At 43.1% G+C, this 16,588-nt stretch overlaps 1 protein-coding gene across 1 annotated transcript in view; it reads left to right on the top strand.

The window, feature by feature from the left end:
* Window positions 1–16,588, top strand: part of SENP5 (SUMO specific peptidase 5) — a 1,029,054-nt gene that overhangs the window by 476,200 nt on the left and 536,266 nt on the right. The window contains exon 5 of the mRNA XM_044070892.1: window positions 7,104–7,153. Coding sequence (XP_043926827.1) covers window positions 7,104–7,153 — 50 coding nt within the window. The remainder of the gene's footprint in view (window positions 1–7,103; window positions 7,154–16,588) is intronic.

Below are 16,588 nucleotides of genomic sequence, written 5' to 3'. Positions count from 1 at the left end.
AATTGGGGTTGGCAGGGGATTATGGGTGAGAGGAGGAGCTAGGATCTCAGATCCATAGCTGTATAAATAATTGCCGGCTCGGATCCAAGACCCACAGGTTGCAGACAAATGAAGACACCTACTCAGATGGAACGTTATGGTGAGTACATAACTTCTTATTTTCAAAAGGAGCCATTCAGCCTGTCCCCGCAGACCAAGTAGGATTAGGGACTTATTCTAGATTCTTTTTGGTGCCGAAAAGAACAGAGGACCTGAGACCAATCTTGGATCTCAGTCAATTGAACCTTCATGTACAAAAGTCCAAGTTCCGCATGGTCACCTTACAGTCAGTACTCCCTCTGTTAGGGAAAGATGTGTGGATGTGCTCCGTCGACCTCAAAGATGTTTACTACCATATCAAGATGGACAGGGCATCGAGAAGTCATTTACGCTTCCGGCTGGGAGCCAGTCATTTTCAGTTTAGCGCTCTGCCCTTTGGTCTCACACAGCCCCCAGGGTGTTCACCAAATGCATGGCAGTGATAACTGCTCACTTGAGACTTCAGGGATTCCAAGTGTTTCCGTACTTGGACGACTGGCTCCTTTCTGCCACCACCAGGCATCTACTGTTACAGACCAGGGATGCCGCCATTACACTGTGCCAATCATTAGGAATTACTCTAAATTGGAAAAAATCTGCCTTGTTGCCCTTGCAGCATGTCACTTTTATCGGCGCCGAACTAGATACGATGCTCATGAGAGCCCTCTTACCAGAAGAGAGAATTCAGGCTCTACAACAGCATGTCTACACCTTACTACCATTGAGGAAGGTCAGGGCAAAAGTGGTCCTCAAGTTATTAGGGACCATGGCTGCCATGATCATGCTAGTTCCCCTTGCCAGACTACACATGAGGGTTCTTCAGTGGCTGCTTTTCGCCCAATGGTCACTGCAGCATCTCCCACACTCCCATTTTATTCTGATTACGGACACGTGCAAGTGGGATCTACACTGGTGGCTTCAGGCCAGCAATCTCCGTGGGCAAGCCCTTTGTCCCATCTTCTCCAGTTGCCGCGGTGACCACGGATGCCTCCCAGATTGGGTGGGCGGGGGGCATTATCTTGGCAAGACTGTCCAAGGCACGTGGCAGGATCACGAGACCCATTTACATATCAATGTCTTGGAGATGAGAGCAGTGCTGTTCGCGTTGTAAGCACTTCAGAGCTCTCTCCCTCTATGGACAATTGCAATCCACTCAGACAACATGTCAGTGGTGTGGTACCTGAACAATCAGGGAGGAGCCAAATCATACCCCCTTTGCAGAGAGGCACTTCGAGTTTGGCAGTGGGCGGTGTCTTCCCTACACTTTCTAGTTGCAATGCATGTACCGGGGAAGTCCAACGTGATTGCCGACAGGCTGAGCAGAGCTATCCTAATGCCCCACAAGTGGTCCCTGAACAATTATGTTGCGGAAGAGATATTCCACAGATGGGGCTCAGCCTTGCTGCGATCTATTTGCCAGCCCCCTCAATGCCAAATGCAGTAGCTACTTCACCCTTATCCCCCGGAGGGGGAGACACCCAGAGATGCTCTGGCTCAAGATTGGCCCTCCGGTCTTCTCTACGCCTTTCCACTGTTACCCCTGATATCAAAGGTCATTCAGAAAGCACAGTCTGTGGGGAGCAAAATAATCCTCATTGCCCCACATTGGCCTCATCAGATTTGGTTTCCCTTCCTTCAACCCTATCTAATGGACAAGCCCTGGATTCTGGACCCAGTTCCAGATCTGCTGACTCGTATGCTAGGACAGTTCCATCCTTCCATCCAGACCCTCAGGTTGACAGCTTGGCTGCTCCAGTTCCGTCCTTAGTCAGGCTTCATGATTTTTCCCCAGAAGTGGTCCATATTCTATCATCTTCCCACAAGCCTTCTACCAGGAAGATTTATTCTAGTAAGTGGAAGATATTTTCTATTTGGGCCTGTGAGAGATGAATTGATCCTTATACAGTGCCTATTTCGGCAATTTTGGAATTTCTTTCTCAACTGTTTAGTCAAGGTTCAGCTAGCTGCGGCAAACATTAAAGTGCAATTGGCAGCAATTTCTACCTTTCACGTTGTTAATGAGCCCAACCTTATGGCTCATAGGCTTTGTAGGGCTTTTATGAGAGGGACATTGTTACTCCGACCTTCAGTCTTTGATCCATTGATGCCATGGGACCTCAATTTTGTACTACAGAAGCTCACCTCCGCTCCCTTTGAGCCCACAGCTATGTGTGACATTAAATTCTTGTCATGGAAGACAGTATTCTTGGTAGCCATAACTTCAGCTAGGTGGGTCTCTGAACTCCAAGCATTATCGATTAGACCACCTTATTTAGTGTTTCACAAAGATAGGGTCTTCTTAAGAACCAACCCTTCTTTTGATGTCCTTCATGGATGCATCTGCAGTCATAACAAGTGGGTTGTCCTGTCGTCAGGCAGCCCTGCAGTCGGCCGGATTCCAGTCGGGTCCGGCCCGGCTGATGTCGCACTCACCCGGCGTCATCTCTGTTGGTCTTGGTATATAAGCATCAGCATTTTCCTCAGTCTTTCTTGCGGCGTGAAGCAGAAGCTGTTTTACTTCTACCAAATACTACTTGAAGACTTCTAAAGCTAAGTTACGGGGACTCTTTCTTGCCTCAGCCGATGTCAGAAAAAGTTAACAATTGTTTAACCTGTGGGAAACAAATACCTCATAAAGATTTCCACTCTTACTGTCTGCCTTGTTTAGGCCCAGCCCGCGACGTAGCAGCCTGTTCGCCTGTGCCTCTTTCAACCCGCGGCGACGCTTAGGCGCGTCGGTCGGAGTTACAGAGAACAGTTTTTCGATTTGATTTTTTGTACATGCCCGCGTCGATCCTCCGACTACCTATCTACTAAAATAAAGATAGAAAGACAGACCCTTTTCGCGGTCCTTGCCAACGGTTAAACGAAAAACCAATGACAAAAAACGGTTCGGGAAAACTGATCAAAACGAATCAAAGTACAGCTGAACCTATTCTTACAACTGAGGCCCTGCTACAACTCTTGAATCGACCTCAGAACTTTTACCCACGGTGGTTGACTTATCAGACACCATCCCCTTGGATGACTCTACCCCAGCAGCAGCCATGTCCATTAAGGCCTTCGCCAGGGCTAAAGCAGCCAAAACTACTAAAACAGTGCCTGTTAAACCCCCACATCCAGGCCCTCTTCTAGCTCTCAAATGCTTTCTTTGGCAGAAGATTTAATTTCTTTAATTAGGGATCTCAATCTCACCCAGACAGGGCCTCTCAGCCCCCAGAGAAGAGACCTAGGCAGAGCCTCCTGAGCCAGTGTCTTCTGATGATTCTGCTGATGAATCAGACATAACTGACCAGCCAGAGGCTCCTTCTCTCAATTTGAAGATTCTGATGCTGAAGAATCCATTCCAGCTGCTTCCCCCCCAGAAGATTTCTCCTTTGGGGAATCCTTGCATGCCATGCGAGAACAGTTCCATGGCAGCAACAGGATTTTTCAGACTCCAGAAAAGACTTAGGACCTTTCTGCACCTCCCACAGGACAGGGCCATAGGTATACGTCCTGTTCTCTCTGTGGTGGATGATGCTTTCAATGATGTTTGCTCGCTCCAGACCAGCCCTGCCAAACCAGACAGATTTTACAGGGTGCCAGATACTCATCACCACCTTTACAAGGCCCCACTTGCAGACCCAGAAACTATATCCCAGGGTCCCAAGGCAGTAGCAGCGACCATAGCTAAAACCCTATTCCTTCTGAAAGGAAGCAAGGTCATTAGACAGATTGGGTAAAAGGTCTACACTTCAGCTACTCTCTCAGCTAGAGCTTTAAACTGTCAGTTTCACATGATACAATACCAAGAGTTTATGCTCGATCAGTTAACTAAAAACTAACCACAGATGAATCAATATGTATTAGAGATGGTAAATAACATACAACAGGTTAGCAACCATTCCTTAAAATGTGGCTATGATGCACTGGAGGCTTCATTTAGATCAGCCCATGACAGGCACAGTGATAAGAAGGCATGCATGGCTAAAGGAACAAGTTTTACCGATCATGTTAAAAGCTAGTTTGCTAGATGCTCCTATGGACAGACAAGTTTGTTTTACACACCTGCCCAGCAGGGTTATGAAGAAAATGGAAGAGAAGGCAAAATCTGTTCAAACTGTTAAAGATTTCTTGCAGGTTCAACCCCAAGGTTTAGCAGGAACTGGCCTGCCAAAATTGGTCCTTTCCTGACTCCACAAAATTTCAAAGGAATAGGCGTCCCAGAGGCAGAAACCAATCCAGAGGAGGTGCCTACAGAGGCGACAGTGGCAAGGTAACAACAGAGCACAGCCACTGCCACTACATCAGCACAACCACAGTGACTTAATCGGAACAAATAGCAGCTAGTTAACCTTATTTTCAAAGAACTGGCACTACATAACAAATTTTACAAACCATAGATCAAGGTTACGGTTTCACTTCCACACTTTACCAGTCAAAGAGGAATGCCAAATCTCCAAATCAAAAACAGAGGCTCAGCTGTGGAAAGAGTGCCACAAACAGAACAAAGGAAGGGGTTTCTTCCAGACTATTCCTAGTTCCAAAGAAAGGAAAAAGTTGGAGACCAATTCTCTGTCCACCTTAAATACATACATCATTGTCCCAAAATTCAAAATGCTGACCCTACAGCAACTTCTTCCATATGCTGGCAAAGGAGTCTTGGCTGTACTAGATCTCAATCTCAAGGGCATACCCATTGACCAATCTGCAGAAGATACCTTTTCTTGCAGGATCTCAATTCTCAGCATTGCTTCACAAAATGGGACAACAAAAGCAAGCTGACAGCGGTACAAAAAAGGGTTATTTACTTTACAAGGGACTGGATATCAGTCAATTTACAAAAAAGAAGGCTGGCTGATATCAAAAAAAAGGAGGACATTCTTGTGGACACAGTACAGCAACAGCAATTCTACTTCCTGACAAAAAAAAAAAGAAAAGACTTCTTGCTTTTGGGCTTTAAAAAACTGAAATTTATGGTCCCAACACAGACACAGTCTAGAAACAGAAATCACTAATTCCATGCTTAAAACAGGAGAGTTTGGTGGGCTCAGGCATGCCAGCATGCCAGTCAGGCCTACCCTTTACAGTTGTCAACAAAGCCAGACCATCCAGGCAGCAACTTCAGACCCAGAGGGGGGGGGGGGGCCATGGACAACAAATGCGTGATTATTGTGACAGGATCAACTTCACCCTCACATCAAATCTAAAAAAAAAAAGCGGTAAAACTGGCAATCAAAGTTCAAAAAATTTCTCTTCTTTTCCAGTTGATGATAGGGATATGATACACCACACACCACAGGTACATCAAACAACAACAACAAACAGGGAGGCATTCATTCATACCCCCTATGCAGAATGACGGCCCTGGCCTGGCACTACAACAACACACAGACACATATTACAGGCAATATTTGTATACTCTAGCAGAGCAGACATATTAAGCAGAACCACTTGGGATGCCCAGATGCCGAAGAATGGACGGATCTTCAAGACATCTCTCAACCATCAAAGAATCAATCACCAGCTCAAAGAGGTGTCAAACATAGATATGCCTAACATTCTCTCCATCAAGATACATGCATCAGCTATTTCAGCAGAATACCAGACCTACAACACCTGTCATGGAAAACTGCTTTCCACCAAGATAGAGTGTCTTTCAAACAGACAATCTCCAATCCTCCTATCCATGAAGGACATAGTACAGTTTTGTACCTACCATGACAACCCACTTGTTATGACTGCAGATGCTATCCAGTTCGGACATCTACATTTATGGTAGGTACAAAACTGTACTTTCCAAAGGTTGCCTCTGTTGTCAATATCAACCAATCCATTGAGTTGCCTGTGTTTTTTCCTGAATTCTCCAACAAGGCAGAATTTAAGTTTCATCAGCTGGATGTTCACAGACAATTGCGTTTCTATTTACATAGGATGAAAGATTTCATGAAATCAGATTAAATGTTTGTCTCATTTTCAGACACTAGACTTGGGGTTCTGGTTTCTAAGGTAACCTTGTCTCACTGGATCTCCGATTGCATCTCATTTATTTATGTTTCCAATGGCAAAGAATTACCCTTTAAAGTGAAGGCTCATTCTACACGATCTGTGGCTACCTCAACTGCGTTTCAGGCTAGGATGTCTATGGATGATATTTGTGCTGCAGCAACATGGGCTTCACCTCATACCTTTATTAGTCACTACAAATTTGATCTTTTCTCTAGAAGCAGATCTTCCATTGGTTCCACTGTGCTCAAAAGTATTTTTCACTGAGCCACCCAAGATCAAGGTGCTAGGGACGCTGTCCCATGGGTAAGAATGAAGGCGAGATTGGACTACATAACATCAAGAAGTTATATACTCACCATAATGTTCGATGTATGTAGTCCATCTCGCCTTACATTCTTACTAACCCTCCCTCCTGGAGGACCTGGAGGTATTTGTGAAATGAATACATTTATTTTTACTGAGGATGAGGTAACTTGGAAGTGTAAGAAAGTATTTGTAAGCATTTGACTCTAAGTCTCAGTTTAGTTACTGTAGTTTATTTAGAAGAAAATTAAAAAATGACCATATAGATTTTAATGGTAGACCCCACCATAATAACCTCTGTTCATTTGCTATCATGATAAAGTAAAATGTATTCAGTCAGCAGAATAAGAAAGGGTTGCAAAGTTGAGATTTGTATAGCTTGCAGAAAGTTTTACAGATCATACATCATTGCTAAAAGATCAGGAATAACCATCTTAAAATCTGCTTTATTTTTTGTACAGTGCTAGTCATGATATGCAACCATTTGTACTTGTAAAAAAAACTAGGATCAAACTGATCACTTTCTAGACTAATTCTTTTGAATTCACCCAATGCATTTTAATCACTGAAACATGTAATGACGTGAGTTAGATGAAGTTTCTTTTTAAGGTAGTTATGATGCTTTATACTATTTACATTCTTAAATTATTCCCCTAATAATTCATAGTGAGTAATTGTTGACAGCAAAGTAGCTCATATTTTGATTTAATTGTATGCTGTTTTTTTAATAGGTTATCAACATGTATGGAGAGCTTATAATGGATGCTGTACCTGATACAGTAAGTACAAATATGTATGTGGGCATATAGTTACTTGTGGTATATTTTAACCTATGTAATGTGGAAAACCTGCTTGTTTAAGGATTGGCTACAAAACATTTTTTCCAGAGGCTTTTCAGTCACTACTGCAGTGACTTCCCGTGTAAAGAACAAAGATGAATGCATACGTATAAACTTCATAATTTTATGCTGTAATGTCATTACTAGATATCCGACATCTGCTGGATACATTTGTCTTGCCTGCAGAGTTCTGGTACCAAAAGGATGTGCAATGGGTATCCTTTGACATTATTTTTTCATAGTATTTAAGATGTAGCAGAATGTGCTTAACTTGACAGTTTTTGATGCACTCTTTTCCTAAAGACATAGTTTTATGTTTAATTTTTCATCTGCCATTTTATTTACTGAAAAAGATTTGTTCTGTCTAACTTTTGCAGCCCTTTTGATTTGCTGCATACAAGTGTTCCTCTTCTGCCAGTCACAACTCAGCATTATTTTCTTTGTCTCACACTCCTTGTCATAATGTGCTGTGGCATCATTTGTGGTTTACATAAGTGGGCCTGACCTATGAGCATTCTGTTTATCTGCTACTTGCATAGTTCAGCTGTCAGTCTTTACCACTTTCTGTGAAAAGCTTTTGCATTTATTGCATGAATACAAGCTCAGAAAGTGAGCCTGTCTCCCTTAAATTGCAAGCCAGAATATGTGCAACAGCATTGCCTTAATTGTCTTGTTGAATAGCATGATCCCAAAAGCTGTTGTATCAGTGATTCATCTCTTCCATCTACAGATGTCAGAGAAGTTGTTTCCTACTGTGGTGGCTGTTGTAATTGGTTCATGTGGAGATTGATGGAAGAGCCCTGTCATTCAGAACATATTTATAAGGGTCAAGAGCTTAGAAGTTGGGAAATAGCCTTTCCCTTCTAGAGGGAATTCCATTTCAGAAATGGCCATTTAGTCCTGGTAGATGCCAAACTCACCCATAACTAGCAATGACCGAGGTCTGCTCCTCTACTTCAATAGACAGTGAGGCACCCAAAGAATGTGCGTTCCTGATCCCACCATTAGCACAGTGTCTTAAAGTATGGGTTCTCTTCAGCCCCTGGGAGATTGGCTAAAGCTTGAAGGCTAATTTGTTTCTAGGGCCAGATTCTGGAATCAGCTGGCCATTAGATCAGTGTATTTAAGAAAAATAACTCCTAACCTAGGTTCTCCTTTAATGCCCTTCTGGCCCAGGTTAAGGACCTGCTGGGTTGTTTCATACTAGGTTTTTACATCTCAAGTTTTGGACATCAGAGAAATGCTTAGTGAAACATTGAGTCTCAAGTGTGAGATCCTATCCTTTAGGAATATGCTGGTAATGCCTGACATAGGCCTCCGTACGCTGCCTTTAGCAGGTGCACTTATAGGCATAGGTTCGCTCTTGCCTGATAACTGCCACATAACTTTGTATTTTTTTTTTTTTTTACCAATAATGGAACTTTAATTGAGCAAATGCCTGGAGCTCATATGTGGAAGATTGCTCTCATTCATGTTGCTCTGCAAAACCAGCAAACCAAGGTAGCTCAAAGTGGGTGAACCGAGCCTGCAAAAAGCAAACGAAAAAGCAAAAACAAATCTCGCTCAAGGAACTCCAGCCAATATATTATTTTTTAAATAAGGATAAACCGAATAAAAAAGCTATTTTATTCAGTTCTTATTAAACAATTACATATTGGTTGGATTCACTTTTAGACTGACTTTTTACTTTTATTCATATTGCTGTGAAGTCTGAAGATTGAGAGTCTTCTGAGGTTGAGAAGGGCATGATGTTCATGTTTCACTGTTGCAGTCATCACACTTGGGTTATCTGCCTGCAGGTAGCCCTCAGTCTGCCCGAATACCAGAGTCTTGGGATTTCTGTGTCGGATGCTGTCGCCTCTTCCATGACGTCAGGGGTATAAAACATGCAGCCAACGCCGTTACATCAGTCTTTCTTGCCTTGGAGGAGCCCGAAGCAGAAGCAGTTCGCAAGTGCCAGTTGGCCGCTTCCTGAACTTTTTGTTTTTCGAGTTTCAAACCTGAAGTCTTCTAAAGCCAAGTACCCCACTGGGGATCCTTTTTTCTTGTTATAACCGATGTTAGAAAAAGTTAACAATTGTCTTGCCTGTGGAAAGCAAATACCTCACAGAGATTTTCATTCTTACTGCGTCACCTGTTTAGGCCCAGACCACAGTGTTCCTCGCTGTTGGTTTTGTGCCTTGTTTAACACCCGAACCATTCGTCATGGGGTTGTCTTTGTCTCTAAATTCTTTCGCTCTCGTTCTCCGTATTCCAAAATGGCTTCGATAAGCCATCCATCTACCAGTCTTCCGAAAAAAATGTAAGGATAAAGATAGAAACAAACCGCATAGGTCCAAAACTGCAGATGACGTTTCCGTTAAGCTAGTCGCCAGTCCGCCTTCGCAGCCCCTGATACCCGCTTCTACAGATTCGCAGGCCTCTGCTGAGACCCATTCAGTGTCCGGTATGCTGCAAGATGCTTCTTCGACTATGGAACCTGCAGATGTCTCTACCTTGGATGGGTCCGGAGCCGCTGTGCAGGCACTGGCTGCTGAGGGTGTATTCCAACCTCCCGATGTTCGTATTAAACCAACAACTTCATTTTTAGCTAAAACTACCGAGTTTCTCAGGCCCAGATTTCGCACTACACCTAGAAAACCGAAGACCAAAGTGCATGCTTAAGCTCCCATGCCACAAAAACAAATGCTTAGAATGGCGGAAGACCTTATTACTCTAATTAGGGGAAAGCCAGCCTTCCCCTGCTAAAAGACAAAGAATTGAATTTCCTTCTGATTCTACAGACCAGGAGTCCGATGACTCTGACCTGAGTGATTACCAGGACATATCCTTATCTACCTGTGAGGATTCAGATGCAGAGGATTACATTCCCTCTGCCTCCCCTCCAGAGGATTTTTCTTTTGGTGAAACCTTGCATACCTTAAGAGAGAGCATTTCTACTGGGAATGCCAGGACTATACTCGGTCCAAAAAGAGACTCAGAGAATTCTTAGATTTGCCCCAGCACAGGCCTCTAGCTATACCCCCTGTCCTGGATATTGTAGATGTCTTCATGGAATCCAGTCTTACTCCCGACACATTACCACCAGCCCCTTGGAAACCTGACAGGTACTGCAGAGTGCCTGACTCACACAAATTTCTCTTTAAGAATCCTACTGCGGATCCAGAGACCATTTCCCAGGGACCTAAAGGCATTAAGGCTACTACAGCCAGAAACCCTACCCCTTCAGACAGGGATTCCAGAGCTTTAGACAGATGGGGTAAGACGGTATATACCTCTGCAACTCTTGCCATTAGGGCTTTGAATTGGCAGTTTCACAAGTTGAAGTACCAGCATCATGTTATGGAACTAATTAAACAAAAAATGGTGTTACTTCCAGATTGTGCAGAAAATAAAGATTTACAAGAGTTAATGCAAGTTAGTAAACATACTTTGCAGTGTGGGTTTGATGCTTTAGAAGCATCTTGCATGGCTGCTGTCACTGGGTCTGCACTGAGAAGGCATGCTTGGCTGAAGGAACAAATGTTGCCAGACCATGTCAAAGCTAAATTACTAGATGATTCATTAAATCAGGATTGTTTGTTTATCACAAAAGCAGAAGTAGTTCTTAAAAAGATGAAGGAAAAAGCAAAATCTATGCAAACTGTCAAAGATTTCTTACCGGTGCAGCCACCTAGATTCAGTAGGCACTGGCCTTCTAAAAACTGGTCCTTTCCAGTCCCTCTCAGGCCTTTTCAGTCCAAACCCAGGGAAAACAGACCACCAAGACTACAGTCTCAGGGTATGCAGAGATCTAAACAATGGAGTGCTCCCACCTCAAAAACAGGGAGTGGTAAGCCACCCCCTTATGGAAAAAGTTCACAATGACTTCTCAATCATCCTTTCCAGCCATGCCCAATACTTGCACCTCTAGGAGGAAAGCTCGCCCTTCATGCAAAAAACTGGATGTCCATTACTCAGGACCGATGGTTTCTAAACATGGTATCCCAGGGATACAAATTCTATTTCCACTCATTGCCAACCCCAAGCGGGTTGCCAGATCTTACTCCAAACCAGTGGGCAAAGGCTCAAAAGCAAGTACTTTCCCTTCTCAATATCAGGGCTATTCAACCTGTTCCACTAGAACGAAGGGGACAGGGTTTCTACTGCAGACTGTTCCTGGTGCCCAGAAAAGAGAGCTCTTGGCACCCAGTCTGAATCTGTCAATCCTCAACACCTTTCTGGTGGTCCCAAAATTCAGAATGCTTACACTGCAACAGCTTCTTTCTATGCTAGCCAAGGATGCCTGGTTAGTCACCCTAAACTTAAAAGAAGCTTATCTGCACATCCCCATAAGGGAGTCTTGCAGGAAATGTCTAAGTTTCAGGGCAGGATCTATGCACTATCAATTCTCTGAACTTCCCTTTAGCTTATCTACTGCGCCCAGAGTATTCACAAAGTGCCAGTCTCCAGCCATTGCATACTGCAGACAGAGAAATATTCAAATTTACCCATATTTGGATGATTGCCTGATTCAGGCGGACAGTCAGGAATTGCTACTTCAGCACCTATCATTTGTAAAAAGACTCCTAACTTCACTAGGGTACACCATCAATGAAAATAAATCACAACTGGTGCCCAGTCAAAAAGTTGTATTCCTGGGAGCAAGCTTGAACACAGCTTCCCAGATGGCATTCCTCACTCAAGAAAAACAGGTCTATTTGACTAACTACTTCAAACTAATGGCCACCAAAACCCAGCTATCTGCAAGGAAAATACTGCAAGCCGCAGGGTTCATGGCCTCATGCATCCTGCTAATTCCATATGCAAGACTGCATATGAGGAAACTTCAGTGGTACTTAAAAAGTCTCTGGTGTCAACATTCTCAGGACCTGGAAGCAGGGATTCCTATCATACCTTGTCTAAGGGCAGAGTTCCTTTGGTGGGCAGAGGCATGCAACCACAACAAGGGACTTCCTTTCACTCAAACCCTTGCCACACAAACTCTGACAACAGATGCATCAGAATATACATGGGGGGCTCACATGGCAGGCAACTGCATTCAAGGCAAATGGAGGCCAGGACAAATTCCCCTGCATTCTGCATATCAATCAAAAAGAGATGTTAGCTGTACAGAATGCTCTGACAGCCTTCAAATTACCTTATTCCAGGACAGCTCCTGATAAAAACGGACAACACCACAGTTATATGGTACATAAACAAGCCGTGGGGAGCTCATTCCTACTCACTCTGCAGGTTAGCCATGGCCCTGTGGAACACAGCCTTGAGCAACCAAGTACACCTGCAAGCTAAATTCCTGCCAGGCAAACAAAACTCACTGGCAGACGATTTAAGCAGAAATCTACTGGACCCACACGAGTGGAAACTGGAACTCAACTCATTCAAACTTCTAATCCAGAGGTGGGGGACACTGGAGGTGCGACCTCTTTGCCTCCACCCAAAACCACCAATTGAGAAAATTTTGCACCAGGAATCCTCACAGCAGAGCCTGGAAGGTGGATGCCCTATCCTTTACATGGGAAAACCTCTCAATTTATGCCTTTCCTCCTCTGCCCCTCCTCTCAAAACTACTACTCAAGATCAAACAGGACAGGCCAAGGACAATCCTTATTGCCCCAGACTGGCTATGCCAACACTGGTACCCATTCCTATGCAGCCTGACAGCAGTGCCACCCTGGCACCTACATCATACACCTTCCCTGCTATCTCAGCAGGAGGGACATATTTTGCATCCACAGCTGCAAATCCTAAACCTTCCAGCCTGGATTATCCCCTGAATACACCACCAGCAACCCTCAGCAAACAGGTGCTGGACATCATCCTTGTACCAAGAATGCCTAGTACTAGGAAATCCTATACTGAAAAGTGGAAAAGATGTTGTTCTTGGAGTCACTCTCAAGGAAAGGACACAGTTGTGCCCACCTTACCTCAATTCCTTGATTACCTAGCAGAGCTGCCCCACAGAGGCCTATCCTTCTCATCCATTAAGATTCATGCATCTGCCATCTCAACTCATTACAATACTGAGCCACCTCTCTTTTCTCACCCTCTCATCAAACAGTTCCTGAGAGGAGCTAACAATTTAAGGCCCCCTAGGAGAGCTCCCACCCTGGCCTGGGACATTAACTTTGTACTGGAGAAGCTCACGCTTCCCCCTTTTGAACCCGCTGCTTCAGCAGAGTTAAAATCCCTCTCTTGGAAAACAGCCTTACTTCTAGCCATCACTTCAGCAAGAAGAGTGCCTGAGTTACAGGCACTGATGGCTGTGGAACCCTAAATTATTTTCCATGCTGACAGTGTTTCCCTCAGGGCTAACCCATAATTTATGCCCAAGGTGGTATCCAGTGTGGCTTTAAACCAATCCATCCATTTGCCAACCTTTTTCCCTAATCTTCAGAATAAAGGGGAAAGGATCCTGCACTCCTCGGGCATGCACAGACAGCTCAGGTTCTACCTTGACAGAACTAAACCTTTCAGAAAGTCTGACCAGCTGCTAGTCAGCTTTGCTACAGGGGCAGAGGGTATGGCCATTTCAAAGCAAACCATTTCCAAATGGATAGCACACTGCATCCATGTCTGCTACAAGCACCATGGAAAACCTACCTCACAGGGGATCAGAACTAATTGCAATAGGGCTACCTCAACCTCTACAGCATTTCTCAGGGGAGTCTCTACCAGGGACATCCTGAAAGCTGCAACCTGGAGTTCTGTACACACCTTCACCAAGCATTACCACTTACCTATTTTTTTCTAAATCCAGAGCTGGATTTGCTACAGCAGTCTTACAAGGCCTGCTAGCCAGCCCTAATACTTATTGACTGCCTCCACCCTTCCTCAGCTTTGGGAATCAACCCAAGTGTGACGACTGCAACAGTGAAACACAAAGAACATAGTACAGGTGTGTACACTTACCATAAATGTAGATGTTAGAGTGTATTCACTGTTGCAGTCCTGTTTTTCCTCCCTCCAGCCCCCTGACTTTCTCTGTCCTTTCTACCTATCCTCTTTATGGCAGGGGTATGTACTTTTTACTGGAGGTGTTCCACACCATTTATTAGCTTCCTATTTTTGTGGGCTTCTGACATTTGGGCCAAGAAAAACTGATGTAATAGCTTCGGCTGCATGTTTTATAGCCCTGACGACCTGACGTCATGAAATAGGCGAGAGTATCTGACGCAGAAATCCCAAGACTCTGGTATTCGGGCCGACTGAGAGCTTACCTGCAGGCAGATAACCCAAGTGTGATGACTGCAACAGTGAATACACTCAAACATCTACATTTATGGTAAGAGTACACAACTGTACTTTCTATTAACTGAGTTGCCCAGCTGTGTTGGGACTTTTCAGTGGAGTCATTGTAAAACAAAAGGTGGTATGTAGAGCAGTTAACATAGTGTGGAACAATTTTGCAGAGCAGTTAACATAGTGTAGAACAGTTTTGCAGTGAAAGTGCAGTAGCTGAATAGAAATGCAATAGCATAAGTATAATGTAGACTAATTTATTCATTTATATGTGAGATAAAAAAAGCAGAATAGTCAATATATGCAGAAAAATATATGATGATTATGTACATGTTGTTGTGTCTTTCGGCCTTTCCCGGTTAGGGGTCGCCACAGCGGAACTCCGGTCTGCTAATGATTGGCAGTAGATTTTTACATGCCGAGTTGCCAGCTCTGACGCACAACCTTCAATGAAGGTACGCCCATTCACGCACGTCTCCACACAGAAGACGCTGTAACTGAGAATCGAAAAGGACGTCTTACTGTGAGGCGACAACGCTACCGCAGCAAAAAAAGTTCATGTTTTTAATGATTAACTTGTTGCAGTTTCATTGATAGAGGTAAGAGACAGCAAAGCAGTACCTTCATAACAATTAATGTTGAGCCCTCCATGAATTAAAAATGCACCTTGATTGTCTAGTACAGTCATTCAATTTTGTTTTCTAATTTCAAATGGAAGACCGTTGTTTCTACCATGAAGAAAGGAATGTTGTGGTATTGAATTTAAGAGAAAAAATTAGTATGGGAACAGTGAAGGTACTGGTAATTTGAGTTTGTGATATATAGAGAGAGCCAGGTGTAGGCTTATCGGAGTAGCTGTAGTTCTGTTTCCTGGAAGCAGCTATGAAAGCAAACCTTGCATGTTTGTAGTCAGTTTTAGGAATTTCTAGTAGCAGCAGATAGAACTAGTACTATATTACTGACCCCTGAAACAGTTTGGAGATGATGTTAGAGGAGCGACCAGTTTATATAACTAGCTGAGGATGGAAATTCTTGATTTAGTGAAGGGGACCCTATGACTTGATTGGATTTATTGTCAGGACAACATCAAGATCTAGAGCATTGTCAGGTGTAATGCTGAGATACTTTGTGTGAGTGCATTATGGATGCATTCTGCTGTTAGTGGAGGTAAGTTAAGTAGAAGTTCAGTTGTAGCTGATGAAGAATAGTATGTATTTGCCTTTTTATTTATTTTTTCTCAAGATAAGGTAAGAGTTTTTAAGCTGGAGTTCAACGTGCAATACAGCTTAGACAATGTATAGTGATTTATACTTGGAGAGCAAAGCTGTATGTTGTACCTCAGTGAGTTTGGAGTTTATTGTATGAACTGAGTAGGACAGAGATGGAGCTTTGGAAGTACTCCTTTAAAGTCAGAGGAGAATGAATTGTTCAGTTTCACCCTTCACTTACAGTTTAAGTAACTTCTGATAGATTTGAATGCATTATGTACGAATACAAAAATGAGTGTATGTATTGAATGTATGTGTGTCATAAAAGTAGCTTTACTTACTTTTTTGTTTTTATATGTCATTCTTGTTTATATTAAAATGTATTTTAAATGCACATTAAGTGAAAATAAAATCAGAAGCCAAACCCGTATCACAGCTTTTCACTTTACTTAATAGGCAGTTGGTCCATTGAAGTTGGCAAATGCTCTCTTAAAAGCTGGTAACATATTAATACAGTACAACCGGCCAATATAAACTAACTTCCAAACCCATCTGTTGCTTGACTTTTCATCTGATATGTGGCAGGCAGTAGTAAAGTTGGCCACCTGGTGACATAACAAATATGTTAGGGCCAAGCTGCCCTATGCTACTAAGTCCTCTTTGGGCAAAATTTAGAAAAATATAAACTTTTTCTATCTTAAAAAAATATATATGCATTTGGCTTTAGTCCTAATTCTGGCCTAAATAGTTATTTTTATTTTTAAACATCTTTAGTAAATCAGGTTTTAGACATGACATATTTACACATACATTAATAGAAAAGCAAACAAACATAGCATAACATAGCAAAGGTAACATTTTTTTTCATGCAGAATATGCATTTTTTTTAACCATTATCATTCACTCCAACTTTATATAAATTGCTCA

Source organism: Protopterus annectens, chromosome 4.part1 (genome assembly GCF_019279795.1).
Source record: "Protopterus annectens isolate FY-2018-M chromosome 4.part1, PAN1.0, whole genome shotgun sequence".
NCBI classification, from domain to species: domain Eukaryota; kingdom Metazoa; phylum Chordata; order Ceratodontiformes; family Protopteridae; genus Protopterus; species Protopterus annectens.
This window is presented reverse-complemented; position numbering and strand designations above follow the sequence as displayed.